The following is a 16,095-nucleotide window of genomic DNA, read 5'->3' on the forward strand; positions in this document are numbered from 1 at the left end:
TTTTCAGTTCTACTGCAATACACAGAACAAAATGAGAAATCTCCCTACTGTTTGTGTAATAGACCCAAAAAGGAACAGCAAGAGGGAGACCATTACATTTCAAGTGGCTTCTTCCATTTTCCTTTACTCAGTGAATTAAAGGGAAGACTGGTGGGAGAGTTACTGCCATGGGGAGAGAGACAGCTGGGCACGAGGAATTAACAGTCTCCCTTCCCATTATCTTGCCTCTAGCTTTTCACTCCGTTGGCATCCTCCAGTAGATTCTAACTCGCAAATTACTACAGATGTTTGGTGTCCGTCTCCTATGCCTCCCTGACTTGCAAAGGGCAAAACAGCCCGTTTCCACCAAACAGAACCATTTACTGTCTCACCTTCTTTTCTCCTATAACAGTAGCTTAATTATATAATCTAGGTAACAAAGACATGGAGATAAATGCATCTCTCACTACTCGGAGGCTGTCGGCTGAACAATATGAATGAGGCAGGCCTGGTGTCTAGAGAGGTGTGGGCTATTTCATTGGTTGTTAGAAGAATCCCCCAAATTTAGTCCACTTGCTGAAAAACACCAATATATCATTTAATTGTTTATTTCTCATAAGGTAAAAAGCTTTACTTAGGGGCTGGCCCCCTAGTGTAGTCGTTCAGTTCAGTGTGCTCTGCTTTGGCAGCCCGGGTTTGCGGGTTTAGATCCTGGGCATGGACGTATACCACTCATCAGCCATGGTGTTGTGGTGACCCACATACAAAATAGAGGAAGATTGGCATAGATGTTAGCTCAGAGCTAATCTTCCTCAAGAAAAAGAGGAAGACTGGCAACAGATGTTAGCTCAGGGTGATTCTTCCTCAGCAAAAAAGAAAAGCTTTACTTACACATTTCTGGTACCTGTTTTTAAATTATTTTTAACTATAACATTAGTTACCATTTATGTGGGAGCATTCTATGCTAGTAACGGTGCATATATATTTGCAAGGGTGGCCTCCTGAGAGATGGTGTCATTTGGTAGCGAAGAGCAAATTCCAAGAACAAATTCTGATGACAAGACTCAGGTTCAGATTTCAGCTCCCAGTCATTCTCAGTAGGACCCTGGGCAAGTAACTTAACCTCTTTGGGTCTATTTTGTCACCTGGAAATGGTGATGCATTTATTAACTGCCTCTTGGGAATACTGTAAGGATTAATTGAAATGGTGATATAAATCAGCCCAGGAACTGGCATGTAGTGAGCTTTCAATAAATGTTAACAACAACAATTACTACTACTAATGGTAATAATAATAATTGTAGAAATTAGTAGGCTCAGGAAACTTAAGCCAGTATTTCCCCAAAATTAATTTACTCCCTTCTCTGCAGCTACTGCTGTTGATTTCTTTGCAAAACTCCTTTTCCCTGCAAAAGTTGTCTGTGCTTGTTTATATCCCTTTCTTCATCTTCCATTGTCTCTTAAATCCACTTCGTGGCGTTTTTTTTTTTAATAATAGCTTTACTGAGATGTAATTCACATACGATAAAATTTACTCTTTTAAAGTGTACAATTCAATGTTTTTTAGTATATTCACAAAGTTGTACAACAATCACAACTATCTAATTCCAGAATATATTCACCATCCCAAGAAGAAACCTCATGCCCATTAGCAGTCACTCCCCATTTCCCCTGACAACCTCTAATTTACTTTCTGTCTCTATGAATTTGCCTTTTCTGGACATTTTATATAAATAGAATCATACAATATCTGGCCTTTTGTGTCTGACTTCTTTCACTTAGCATAATTCACTTAGAATAATTCTTTCACTTAGCAATACTTTATTCCTTTTTATGGCTAAATCATATTCCATTGTCTGGCTATACCATATTTTGTTTATCTATTCATTACTTGATGGGCATTTGGGTTATTTTCCCTGTTTAGCTGTTATGAATAATACTGCCATAAAAATTCATATATAACTTTTTCTGTGGACTCATGTTCTCACATCTCTTGGGTACATACTTAGGAGTGGAATTCTGGGTCTTATGGTAATTGTGTGTTTAACTTTTTGAGGAACTGTCAAGCTATTTTCCAAAGCAGTAGCACCATTTCACATTCCCACCAATGGTGTATGAAGGTTCCAATTCTCCATATTCTCACCAACACTTGTTATTGTCTTTTTTTTATTGCCATCCTAGTGAAAGTGAAGTAATATCTCAATGTGGTTTTGATTTACATTCCATTAGTGACAAATGATGTTGGGCATCTTTTCAGTTAAGTTTCTATCCCTCCAATTTCACTGAAACCAACTCAAGCTTTCAACAGCTCTGAGACTGTTGATTATACCTTCCTTCTTGAACTGTTGTCTTCTCCCCACTTTAGAACTTACCCTTTAAGTTTCTGGATTGCTAACTGAACAAACTTCTCCAAGTGTCTTTTATGTGGGTCTTCTCAGATACTTTAATATGCTAATGAGCATTGTGAAATTTTACTTGACTGAAAAATTTTTTGGTGTGGAATGTGTCCTGGATTTTTTTAAATACTCTTCCAACTCAAGCAGCTACACTGCTTGAAACCCTAGCAAAAAATAAACCCTAGCAAAATTTTGGAGAACTTTATTAATTAGAGCTTTTGTGAGCACTTAGAAAACTAAGTTGTGATCACCAGTGCACGATATGAATTCACTAAGAACAAGTTATATCAAATTATCCCCATCTGTGTTGTTCATGGGTTTTTATCAGAATTCCACTCTATTGGAAGACCATGGCAATTCCTTCACGTGGCAGTTCCTTCACAACAGTGAGGTTTTGAGCTGACTTTATCATGATTCCCTTTTCTGAGAAGCTGAGTGGTTTGTCTGGATCTTGTGATCAGTCTGTCACTTAAGAATTCATGTCAAGATATCAGGCTGGGTTGAGATCTATGCCTTTGGGGAAAATCACCTATACGGGGAGCTGTTTGCTGTCGTCAGTGTCACAGTGAATTTCAAGTGATTACCAATGATCAAGAGTGGCATTTCCAGGACTGAGTGCTAGCAGAGCCTATAGAAATAGCCCTGAATGCTAAACCCAGGCAAGCAAGGTAAAGAAAAGGAGGCATGGGATGGGCCTGATCCCAGGAGGTTCCCATAATGCGAGTTCACAGCCAGCCATATGTCATTAGTGGACAAGAATAGGCGTATCCCTAAGGACAAGGCATGGAGGGTGACCAGAGTACAGGAAGCCAGGGGAGTATTCAGTAAAAGATCTCCCATAATGCAATAGGGCAGGTAGAACATTGAATGACCTGGATGCCCAGCTTCTCAAAATATGGCCCTGGACCAGCAACATTAGCATCACCTGGGAGCTTGTTAGAAATGCAAATTTGGGGGGCATGGTGATCTGTGATTCACCAAGCCCCAGGTACATGCTTAAATTTGAGAACTGCTAGTCGAAGCAACAGAAACAAGCTTTAGCAACAGAGAAACTTTAACTGTGCCTCCTTCAAGGAGCTTCTTAGATGTCTCGCCTGCTAAAGTGGGAACCAATCCCTGAATGCGATCTCTACTTGGTCTGCAGATTAAAAAAAAAAAAGATAATAAATAAAAAATAAGAGAAATACTACTGCAGCTGTGTGAATTTAGTGCTATGTACTAAGCAGCACGTTAGGCATATACTTAGCAGATTTTATCCTCTGAACAACTCTGTAAGGTAAAAACTGTTGTAGTCTCCATTAAAGATGAGAATACTGAGCTGTAGGCCTTACAAGTCAAGGCCACATAGCTAGTAAGTGATAGGTCCAGGATTTGCATTAGTCAGTTTGACTATAGAACACTGATCTGGAATACCTGGTTATTAGAAAGTACAAGGGCAATGATGGATGGATGGATGGATGGAAGTAGGGAAAGAAAGAAGGAAAGGAGGAAAGAAAGAGAAAAGGAAGAAAAGAGAAAAGGAAGAAGGGAAGAAAGGAGAGCAGCAGGTTTTGGAGTAAAGGGTAAGTGAAGGCTCCTTATAAGGGTGGGCTATTTCCTTGAACTGTGGCATTGTTCTGGGCTTGCTCATTGACTTCAATAAATTTCAGCCTGGGCCCGTCCTACACTGCTTTATCCTAAGCATTTGCTTCTATGGGTAGTTTGTGATTTATTTTTCCCTGTTTCTCTTTTCTCCCTCTCTCCCTTGCTCACATAGTCTTTGTGACTTAGGTATACGCTTGTCCTAGTTGCTGAGGAATCCGTGACTGGCTTCTTCATTGATTGGAGACTAGTCTGGCAAAGACATGTCACTCCTTGGGGACTGTGTGCTCAGGGGCTGAGTCGAAACTCCTCTCTGCTTCGCTCACCATGAACAGCCTTGTTTTCTGCCTCTGCTTTAATAGCATATCATTTCCCCTCCTTCAGCAGCAAAGCCACAGGGACGCTTAATCTCACATCCTCCGGAGGCCCTTTGGAGGCCTGGAGCCTGATGCTGTAATCAAGAAGGGCTGGGTGTGGTCAGGGACAAGGTTTGATTCTTTGTCTGCCTCTCCACATTGAGGCTTTTCATTTTCACATTCCTCCCCATGGTTTGTAACGTGGTAACATAGCTCAAGGGCAGGAACAGATTTGACTTCCTCCTAGGTACAACAGAGGCTCTTTGGAAAGTAAAACTCTCAAATGGCAGTTTAGCCTTAAAGAATGTATTGAATGAGATATGCTGTGTGCCTTGATTCATGATCTCTACATAATAGCATTACTATGTATATTACCTGGGTGCTTTAGTAGACTAGAAAATGGGCTGTTTAAAAGATTAACTTCACAGAATCAGTGCATGTGGTGATAAAGATGGGGACAAGAGCTGGAGGATCTGGCTTCTTGTGCTGGCTCCGCCACTTCCTGTGGGACTGTGACATCTCTGAGTATAGATTTCCTCATCCATAAAATGGAGATCATAGTAGAACTTTCCTCACGGGATTATTCAGAGCATTACATGAGATAAATGCCAAACACAGAGCTTTCTTATCATAGTAAAAGCTCAATAAATGAGAAGTGTTTATATTATTATTATACGATTATTATTTGAAGGCCTGATTCTATAGTTTGGCCCATCCTCCTTCCCACTCTCACTCATTTTGCTCTTTACTTATATAGTTCTCTGTTAGCCAGTTCTTATTTCTTGTCAATTTCAGAGTCTCTACGGTCACCTTTTAAGATGTGCTGTCATTTCAAAGTGCTGGCTAAATACAACTAAGACTGACAACTATGAATAATTCCACAGGGCCCCTAAAACACTCTGGCACTTCACTCAGACTCTCATATATGTCACCAAGTCATTCTCTCTTGTTTTGTGCCTCCCTATTCTCTGCAGATTTCAGATATAGTTACCGAAAGTGAACAGGCGAACATCATCTTCCTCTGAAAAATAATCCAGCCGGAACCAGTGTGGAGTAATTGGGTTTCATGTGAGCATCACTGTCAAGTCTAGAAATATATGGGGAGATAATCACTTTTATTTTTTTCTTGCTCATTTTCAGCACGTTCACATCCACGTTCTTCCAAGGAAGGCTGGAGACTTTCACAGGAATGACAGCATCTATGAGGAGGTGGGTCTGCTCTTTCTGATCTTATTGTTTGATCACAGGGGCTGTCGGTGTGATGAAATCAACCTAAAGAACCAGGTATCACCCTGAATATAAGGTCTTAAATGGAATTCCAACTAATAATACTTGGGAAGTGACAGTAGAGGCCAAGGAGTCAAGAATGGCCATTATGGGAAACAAAGACAAACGAATTTATAATAATTTTCTTTTTCAAACGAAACGAGGGAGAAATTAAGTATCCTTGTGATATCTGCCCTGTTATTTACAGGAGGCTAAATATTTGCATGGAAGTGTGGCACAGAATCTCCATAGGAGAAAATCTATAGCGCCACCAGTGGAAATCATGATATATGACTTTTTTAGTCAAATATCACATCTAATTTTAAAAATACTTTGGAACGCGACTTGTGTCTCCTAATAGCATTTATTCAAAGTGGAACTTTGAATTATTGTCAGTGGAAACTACGTTAGTTTGAATGATATGAGTGTAACCCATGTATCATAAACATTTTAACAGTTAGCTGATTTCTAGATGCTTCCATTCAAAGATACAAGAAACCACCACAAGTATGAATCAGCAAGAGCCAGGTGATCTGCTCCTAAGGTCTTGTGTACATAAGAGCCTTCAGGTGTCTGTCTGTACTATGTGGAGCATAGAGCTTATGATGGATAAAGCTGGTATAAAATAGATAATTTCACTTTAACTGTCTCTTCTAGCCTGGGTAGAGCAAATATGTTCCCTACACGTAAAAGCTGATCAGATGGCAGTGATGCCCTGGAGAGCTTGGTTGGAAAGGGCTTTGTTGTTTCTGGATGCAGCAAGGAAAAGTGCTGTGATTGATTAGCAATGTCCACCACAGATGTCAAATAGGAAAGAGGGGCCATTTTGGCCATGTATTTGACACACTGTTTCTAACTCCTTCAGAATAACGTTCAAAGTACATTTTTTATTTTGGTTCTTTATTTGTGGCTCTACTCCTATGATTACCCCCACTTGGTCAGATAGAAACTATTTGTATTTATAGGTGTCTTATTTGTATTGATGCATCTTTTTTGTATTTAGAGGGATTCTTTGCAGTAACTGGGTATTAAAATGGCTACCCAGACCTTGAAAATAAACAACAAGAGATCAGCCGTTAATAATGAGACATAATTAATTTTTCTGCAACTCAGTGGCTCCTTTGAAGTGACTGTTATTATGCCTTTGGGACACTGCTCACTATTTTGTGCTTCCTGTGTTTTCCAAGAGCTGCGGTAGACCTGTGTAGAGTGGAAATACTCTTGTGACTGGTCCCTAAGTTCTGGTCTGTGGACCAATTGCTGCAAATCGCAGTTCCCAGGAGGTCCCATCCCTAGTGATTCTGACTCAGTAGATTGCAAAGGCACTTAGGAATCAGGAAGTATAAGGTATAAGAAAATCCCGAGGAGATTCTGAACCATGTCCAGGTATGGGAATAGGCTCTCTCCCAAATTTGTGCTTTCTCAAAGCTATATACTATAATATTGTAATTTGAACTCATTTTCAGTGGATGTGGAATGCGGTTGGTAAAGGCTTAGTTTGAGCAGGAAGAAAATCAGAATTATGGAGTAATTATAAAGAGATGCATTTAAAAAAATACAAGTACTGATCTTATTAGCATAAACTAAGGTTAATAAAATGTTGCCAAGTACAAGCTATTTTAATGAATAAATTAGCACATGATTTATATACAAGTGTATACTGCTAAAGTGGTATTAAAAGTGCTTGGAAACACTGTTTTCTTAGGCTGGATTGTCGCCTTGAAATCTTGTTTATATTCCAAATGCACTTGTGACAGAAGCCGTGGGGCTACATTTCAGTCCAGTGCAGGACACGATGTCCAACACTGGGGCTAGTGTGTGGCCTTTCTCTCCTCCCTTACTCTTTTGTCCTGTGCATGCTGTCACAGTGGCTCAGCCCCACACATGTGGCAACACATGTTCCTACCTCCTACCTATTTGGAGAAGATCGCAGGAGAAGTAATTACTAGAAGAGTTCTTGTTTTGAATCAACTGGTAAGTCATATGTACTACATACAGTACCCACTAAAGGAGACTGTGGTATAAGACTATGAATAAATTGAACTTTGGTGGGGGCCGGCCCTGTTGCTGAGTGGTTAAGTTCAGGCACTCCACTTCTGTGGTCCAGGGTTCACTGGTTTGGATCCTGGGTGTGGAGCTACGCACCACTCATCAAGCCATGCCATGGCAGCATCCCACATAGAAGAATTAGAATGACACACAACTAGGGTATACAATTATGTACTGTGGCTTTGGGAGAGAAATAGAAAAAGAAGATTGGCAACAGATGTTAGCCCAGGGCCAATCTTCCTTATCAAAACCATTAAAAACAAACAAAAAAAGAATAGCCTATAGAGTGAGCCATCCAAAAAGAAAGTGAACTTTGGAAAGAAGGAAAGAAGCAGAATTAAGTTTAAATTCCAGTGCCACTTAATAACTGTGTGACATTGGATGAGTCACTTAACTTCTGTGTTTTAATTCCCTTATCTTTAAAATGGAGATAATAATACATACACTTTAAAAGATTGTTGTGTGTAACGTATGACATACTGTACATGAAAAGCTTGTTGCAGGGATCGGTGCATACTAAGCATTTATAATAGGTAGCTGTTTGTGTTCTTATTATCGTTATTAATTTTGTTTTTAAAAAACCAGCAAACATGGGTAAATGGGGAACCTGGTTTCGCAGCCAGGTCCTTGGGTGCTCCCAGTCTGCTCTCTTTCCAAAGGTCAGATTTCCCATTTTCCCTCTGCCTTTAACCACTCATTCTCAGATTCATCTTCCCCTTTGTACAAAAATACTCCTCCAGTTTGAGTACATAATAAGATAATGTCTAGAAAGTGACATGAGGAGCATGAAGCATTGCACAGGCATTATTGGTACAAGACATAATGTACATTAGACCGAGTGAGCTTAGCCAGAAATGATGGGGCGATGAGGGACGATATTCTTTATACTGATGGGAGCATTCACTCCAGATTATGCATCAGTCCATGAAATACAACAAACAGAGTGCCTTGGAGGGCGGGGAGTGGGGAACAGGGACAGCAGGGGATTGAGCGCCATAAAATGTAATTGTATTCCTACTCCTGCAGAAATAGAAAATGATGCCAGAAGAAGCCCTAGATTATAAATCGGCTAGGAGTGTTCTGTCCTCCTTGGGCACCATTGGAACAGGGATAGTGACACACTGGAGAAGGTTCACAGCAAGGTGATTGGGGTGATAGGGTCTGGAAAGTGATCGGGGAGTAGTTGAAGGTGGAGATGTGTTGTCTGGAGAAGGGAAGACTGGTAGGGGGAAGGTGGTGACAGGGTCCCTGGTTCTAAATATCTGAAGGGCTGGCAGGTGGAAAGGTATTAAATATGTTCTGTGTGGCTCCAGAGGTCAGATCTGGAACTATTCACTACATGGAGGCAGCTATCAGCTCTACATAACAACAGGTCAAATTGATAGAAACTTCTGAACACTTAGAGCGCCTTGCAGGGGAGTGAGCTTCCCATCGCTGGATCCATGCAAGCACAGAGTGGAGGGCCATAATTCTTCAGGAGGACTTCAACATCCAGTTCTTGGGTGGACCACGTGGTTCTGAGAGTCCTGACTTTACGAATCTGGACTGTTTGATCACTGTCTCCATTTTTAGGCTATGCAATTTCCATAACAAATAGTGCCGGTTTTTTCTTTTGTTGTTGTTATTAGCATTACAGCATTTGGGTTACTGTCTAATAAAACAATCTTTTTTGTTTAGATCATGAAAATATAACTCTTCCTTTGGCACAGATGTTAGTTCAATGGCAACCTTCCTCAAGCAAAAAGAGGAAGATTGGTAACAGATGTTAGCTCAGGGCCAATCTTCCTCCCAAATATCTATCTATCTATCTATCTATCTATCTATCTATCTATCTATCTATCTATCTATCTCTTCTTGACTTATGGGAGACCATGCTTTAGTGATTTTTTCTTTCCCAGCCTACTTCCTGTTTTTCCTCCAGCTCGGTGTTGCTGGATGGTCCATGGGTTTGCATGTCTCCTCATGTGTGTTTTCTTTTGCTTGCAAAGTATTTTTTATTAAGTCTGAATGCTATTAGACATGTCACTCATTCTCTAGGTCACTATGTTCCCACCACTCCCTTTCTCTTACTGAGGCTTGCCCCACTCATCTATCCTTTCTGCCATAAATGCCCAACCCCTGAAGGCATTTGAGTTTGAGCTCCCTGCTTATTTCATGGGCATCTCCTATTCTCTCTACCACTGAAATATTTCTATTCCCAAGTGTCCCCTGTCTAGTCCACTGTGTGTGCACTTATCTGTAACATCCATTTCACCTCTTTGCTTACTCATTTATAATGATATGGCCATGGGTGAGTTCTTTAACTTCAACAGTGGGTCCTGCCTACCTCCCCAGCTCCTGTTAGTCTCATTCTCTCTCACTGCTTGCTTTTGTCAAATACATTATTCTTGTTCTCACCTCAGGGCCTTTGCACATATTGTTTTCTTTTCCTTAACTTCTTTCATCTTCTTTTCCCCTTCATGTAGCTTTCATATCTTCTTCCAAATCTCAGCTCCCCCATTGTTACTTCCTCAGAGTCCCTTTCACTGGTCCTCCTACCCCATCTAAGACAGCTAATCCCCTAACCCCTCCACGGTAAGGCTATCATATTACCATGTTTATTTCCTCCTTGACACTTACAACACTTGAAATAACTTATTAGTTAACTATTCAATGCCTGCTTCACAAACTACACTGTAAAGCCATGAGAACAGGGACCTAATCTGGCATAGAGTGGGTCTTCAATAAATATTTATTAAAAGAATGAATACCTGAAAGAACAAGATGTTGAACAAGATGTAGAGGAACTTGAAATTCCCTCTTAATCCTAACATAATTTAAAAGGAGAGAACATCTTAGTTTTTCAGAAGGTCAGTTTATTAACTCATAGCTACATCAAGTGAGATTCTGACATCGTGATGTCAGCCATCTGAGGTTAATTTAATGGAGCATTGATGGAATGGAGTCTCTTGGTCAGACCTCAGTGTGCAGATGGCTGCAAATTGTGGCACATCAGAAAGGCTTGGCAAAGTAATTATAAACCTTGTCTGATTGCTAATCAAGTCTCGTAGGTACATGTCAAAGTTGATAAGTAACTTGCGTCCACCAAAACCTAGATTTGTGTGTCTGTAACAAATACAGATGTGGGATTTGCTGAAAGCACACTCAAGAGCTTCTCTTCCTTTCTTTCCGACCTTGATCATCATCTCTGACTTTATCTTCACTTGCTCTTCCTCCAGCTCTCTGTCCTGGATTTGTCTTTATGTGTTTTGTTTACTGATTTATCTTCCCCATTTCAGAGGATGTGTCTCTCTTCTCTCCCTCAAAACTGAGTCCAAACTCCACCCTTTCCAAGGCAGAATCTCTTATAAAGCCCTTTCTTAATGGTTCTCCATGCAGATCTTATTTATCTGTTGCTCCCAAATCCTTCTTACATCTGTGTTGTTTAAATTTCCATGAATTATGTGAGGCCTTCTCTGAACTCAGTGGGCCCTCTGTTATCTTGACAAGTTGAAGAAGATTGTGATAATGACATAAATGTGTCCTTGGATAAAAGAGCATGTAAAGCTAACATGGGGGAGGGGTACAACCATTGCCTAACACCATGGTACATTATTTTATTAACTCGGTAAGGCTTACCCTACCTGTGTCTCAAATAAGTAACTCTCATAACTGTATTGGGCAATTCATCAAATGTTTATGTGTGACATTGAATGGTTGTGATTGTATACTGTATATAAAACCAATTACTGATGAAGGAAGTGACTATTTAAAGCAAATGGGAATAGCAATCAGCAGTTGGACAAATTCAACCATGAATTTCATAGACAGAGCAACTATAGGTTCAAGCATGTCATGGGAAACAATTGCTTGGCTTAACACAATGCATGAAGAAAATCAATTTGCTAAAACACAGGTCATTTGGCCCTGAGGGCTGGAGAGAAGTATTATATAACTAATAATATTTATTGTGGAACTTGGATCTCTTTCGTATGCCCTTTGACAATGGGCTCAAAGTCCACGGGTCCCCACTTGACTCTCCAAAAAGAAAGGAATGTTTCGGTGAGACAGTTAATTAGACTTTTTTCCTCTGGGTTCAATGATATCTTCATGCTGAGGGATACGTTTTTGAGTGTTTGAGAATTTGGAACAAAGAGAAAACTTTGTTACCTCTTGTTAAGAATAAAATAAGAACTCCATGGGTTCTTCTAAATTCATGAGAACTTTTAACTCAAAAAATCTGGATGTGATATAACCAACAAACAAAGTATAGTAGTGATAGTTTAATCATCTGTGACCTCAAATTCTCCCCAAATGGATCTCTGAATGCTCTTTGCCTAACTATTTTAATGATAAGAGAACAGGGTAGACATCTGGTTTACCCTTTTCTTTGTCAGATTATTACTCTGTTAAGTCTCTATGTCCCTTGGAGGAGAGGAACATAAAATTAGCAGAGAAGCATTTATCTGGTTAAAAATTATTCCTGCACATTTTTCCTAGTAGAGATACGAATTCAGGGAATATACAATTCAGATTAGTTCCATTTGATGGAGTCAACCACATGTGGAATCTTGAGAAGCATGGAGGGCTATTATGGTGGTGATGGTGGGCTGGGGGCCTCCAGAGAAAACTATGAAGTCATTGGATAGTTAAGGGAAAAAACAAAGCAGAGGACAGAAGAGTGGCTGATGATGAGAGGACAGGTATCTACAGGATGAGTCCCAAGGCATAGGATGCCACCTCTGTGGGTTTTCCCGGAGTTGACATGGAGAACTGCTACCCTGGGTGTTTTCCCAGAACTGCTCTCCTCTCTCATCTGAATATGCTCAATTGCATGTTAGTGAGAAATAAGCAAGGAAAAAACTAGATGTCAGTCTATCCTTAGTACCAAAGTAAAACCACTCCATCAAACCGCTCCATGCTGTCTTTCCTCATTGTTTTCTAAACAGGGCTTTGTTGTAGAGTCCTATCTGCCCTCCACAGTGAATTGTCTCTCCAACAGACATTCCAGCAGAAATCTATAAGGTGCTTGCTAGTGAGTGGCAAATGCCTGCTCCACGAGTCCTTGTTGCTGGTGTCTATCTGACTTCCTACCTGCTTCTCACAGCATTGTTCTCAGTCACACAGTGACTGCAGTCAAGCCTCAGTTAACATCAGTACTTGAAGATTGGGCCATTTGTGTATTTTAAAAAATCTTAATTAGATTTATATTCAAGGTTCTTGACATAATTATTAATAAACAGTCACTTAAGAGGAGTATCCAAAAAGTGTTGGTAAATTTGGGTCCCGTGACCCACTAAAGCAAACCAGCAAGATCTCACATAAGAGACTTTTCTGATCAGTTTTATTTAGAGAGTGTGGGGAATAGGGATTGGAAAAAAGTTGTAGGAGAAATAAATTATGAGCAGAAATGGAGAAACGCAGCAAGAAGAAAAGAGATATGAATTAAGCATTGACACTTTTCTATCAATATAAATTATAATGGCCTCAGAGAGAAAAGCCCCCAAACATTTGACTTGATCTCTCTTTTAAAGAAGAAAAGCAAAATAGGCAAGAATTAGGGGGGAAAGGTAGATAAAAACTAACATATAATTTTAAAGCGCCAAAGCATTTGAAATGTTTTTGCTTTTCAATTATCATCTGCCATTAATTAGACAAAAGACTAATAGACTTATTTTAAATAACTTTTATAAATAAATTCCATTACCCCTTAGCTTGGAGCAAGGCTCGTTCTTTGAAACTTTCATATGCCACATGCCAGCAGACAAGAACGATAAGGCCTCCAAGTTGCCTGCTTCAAAGAAGGCACATACAGCCCTGGAAACAGTGTGGCATTTGGAATCCCAGCTTGTGCACCCAAAATGTGGTTGTACTTCTGTCACCATCAGGTGACGTCTATCATCAGTGTCCCCAACCTGTACTTTGTACATTATGTTTTAGAATAGAACTGCCCAATAGAAATATAATGTGAGTTACATACGTAATTAAAAATGTTTTAGATTCTCGCCTGGTGGCGCCCTGAAAGGCGCGCAGGTTGGTCCGCCATGTTCCTCTCCGCGGTGCTCAGGGCCCGGGCGCCGGGCCTCGCCGCCCAGTGGTTTGTCAATTAATCCATGCTAAATAGGAAACTTGGAAAATAGAGAAAAATATAAGAAACAAAGTACAGAAGAAAAGACAATAGAAGATGGCGCCGTGAGTAGTCCTCTTTGTCTCTCGCCCTTCGAGTCTACAATTATTTGGACACTTATCGCTTGACAAAGGATATCCAGACAGCATCTCAGGACGTCTGAGACACCCACGCGACTATACATCGGAAGGCGGACGGACTTTCCTCCGGGAGGATGTGGAAATAGGTGAAAACTCTCCGACCCCGACGGGCAGCCTAGTACCCGCAAGCGGCTTTCTTCCAACGGACGCCCCCAGAGGATCCACACACATCTAGGGCAGGAGCGAGAACACAACAGAGGAGCGACGGTGGAAACAGGTGACCAGAACCCTACTTAAACCCCCCGCAATTACTCCTAAACGCAGAGGGAAACTTTGGAGTTGCACACCTGAGCCCGCGGGGAGAGTCTCTCCCCGCCATTGGCGGGGAGACCCGGCCTGGTGCTCGGGGCGCCCGGAGGGTCCCAGAGAGAGACACGGAGGGCACGGAGGTCTCCCAGCTGCCGTTGCCCGCCCCGTGGGACTAGGGATTGCCGGAGATCTCGGAGAGGACCGGGGCGGGGGAACTTTCAAAGGCCGGATCGGCGACCCGGAGGGGAAGTGCCGGAGCTCCGCCAGGCAGCAGACAAAACTCTCTGTCTCCCGGTAGCAGAGGGGCCACGCTGAGCACTCAGGGCTCCCGGCAGAGGCCCGGAGAGAAGCCCAGAGGGCGGGGCGACCCCCAGCTGCCGTTGCCCGCCCCGTGGGACTAGGGATTGCCGGAGATCTTGGAGAGGACCGGGGCGGGGGAACTTTCAAAGGCGGGTCCGGCGACCCTGTGGAGAAGCGCCGGAGCTCCGCCAGGCAGCAGACAAAACTCTCTGTCTGCCATTAGCAGAGGGGCCACGCCCAGCATTCAGGGCTCCCGGCAGAGGCTCGGACAGAAGCCCAGAGGGCGGGGCGTCCCCCAGCTGCCATTGCCCGCCCCGTGGGACTAGGGATTGCCGGAGATCTCGGAGAGGACCGGGGCGGGGGAACTTTCAAAGGCGGGTCCGGCGACCCGGAGGGGAAGCGCCGGAGCTCCGCCAGGCAGCAGACAAAACTCTCTGTCTGCCGGTAGCAGAGGGGCCACGCCCAGCATTCAGGGCTCCCGGCAGAGGCTCGGACAGAAGCCCAGAGGGCGGGGCGTCCCCCAGCTGCCGTTGCCCGCCCCGGGGGACTAGGGATTGCCGGAGATCTCGGAGAGGACCGGGGCGGGGGAACTTTCAAAGGCGGGTCCGGCGACCCGGAGGGGAAGCGCCGGAGCTCCGCCAGGCAGCAGACAAAACTCTCTGTCTGCCGGTAGCAGAGGGGCCATGCTGAGCATTCAGAGCTCCCGGCAGAGGCCCGGAGAGAAGCCCAGAGGGCGGGGCGACCCCCAGCTGCCGTTGCCCACCCGGTGAGGCTAGGGATTGCCGGAGATCTCGGAGAGGACTGGGGCTGGAGAGAGTTCCAGAGACCCAGCTTAGTAGCCTAGGGGGAAACCCTACAGGCTCACAGAAGCCTTAGGGAAAGCCTCTGCACAGCACCAGTAGAAGGCACCCAGCCGCCAGCCACAAGGCTGGAAGACCCCAGGGCAAAAGCAGCATAGCTAGGTGTACTAACCACAGACTGTAGAAGATGCCAATAGCTCTCCTGCGACCCATAGAGGACAAGTGAGATTTGGTGGGTGCCGACAGCAACCGAGCGACAAATAAAAGTGATCCCACCCCTGGCCGCTGGAAAAGCCCATAACACCGTTGCAGACCCCAAGGAGAGAGCGCATCTAGGTGGGCAACAACAGTAGGCACCTGCAGCCTGAAGCCCCCCGTGACGGCCCCCACGGCAGAGGAGGGAATCCAAAGGGCCACTGTGGCTACGAAGAGGGGCCCAGGCCCAGTTAGCAACTACGGACAGGGTTCCTGGTTGGTGAAGTATAAACAGCTGCTCCCCCCACCGCAGCAGCTGAAACAAGTGAAAGGAGCAACTAAACTCTATCTCCATGCGGAGGCACAAATCAACATCATCAAGCAATATGAAAAAATACATTAAATCTCCAGAACAGAAAGAAAGTAACAAATACACAGAAAACAATCCCAAAGAAAATGAGATATATAACCTAAATGATGATGACTTCAAAACAGCCATCATTAAAATACTCACTGAGTTAAGAGAGAATTCTGACCGACAACTCAACGAGTTCAGGAGCTATGTCACAAAAGAGTTTGATACAATAAAGAAGAACCAAACAGAAATACTGGAAATGAAGAACACAATAGAGGAGATTAAGAAAAATCTAGATGCTCTGAACAGTAGGGCCGATAATA

At 42.9% G+C, this 16,095-nt stretch overlaps 1 protein-coding gene across 8 annotated transcripts in view; it reads left to right on the forward strand.

Moving 5' to 3' along the window:
* FHIT (fragile histidine triad diadenosine triphosphatase) overlaps nt 1-16,095 on the forward strand; it is a 1,361,197-nt gene that overhangs the window by 1,176,108 nt on the left and 168,994 nt on the right. For all 8 annotated transcript variants that reach the window (XM_070576974.1, XM_070576975.1, XM_070576976.1 and 5 more), the window contains one exon: nt 5,453-5,521. In XM_070576974.1, coding sequence (XP_070433075.1) covers nt 5,453-5,521 — 69 coding nt within the window. The remainder of the gene's footprint in view (nt 1-5,452; nt 5,522-16,095) is intronic.

Source organism: Equus przewalskii, chromosome 15 (genome assembly GCF_037783145.1).
Source record: "Equus przewalskii isolate Varuska chromosome 15, EquPr2, whole genome shotgun sequence".
Taxonomy (NCBI): domain Eukaryota; kingdom Metazoa; phylum Chordata; class Mammalia; order Perissodactyla; family Equidae; genus Equus; species Equus przewalskii.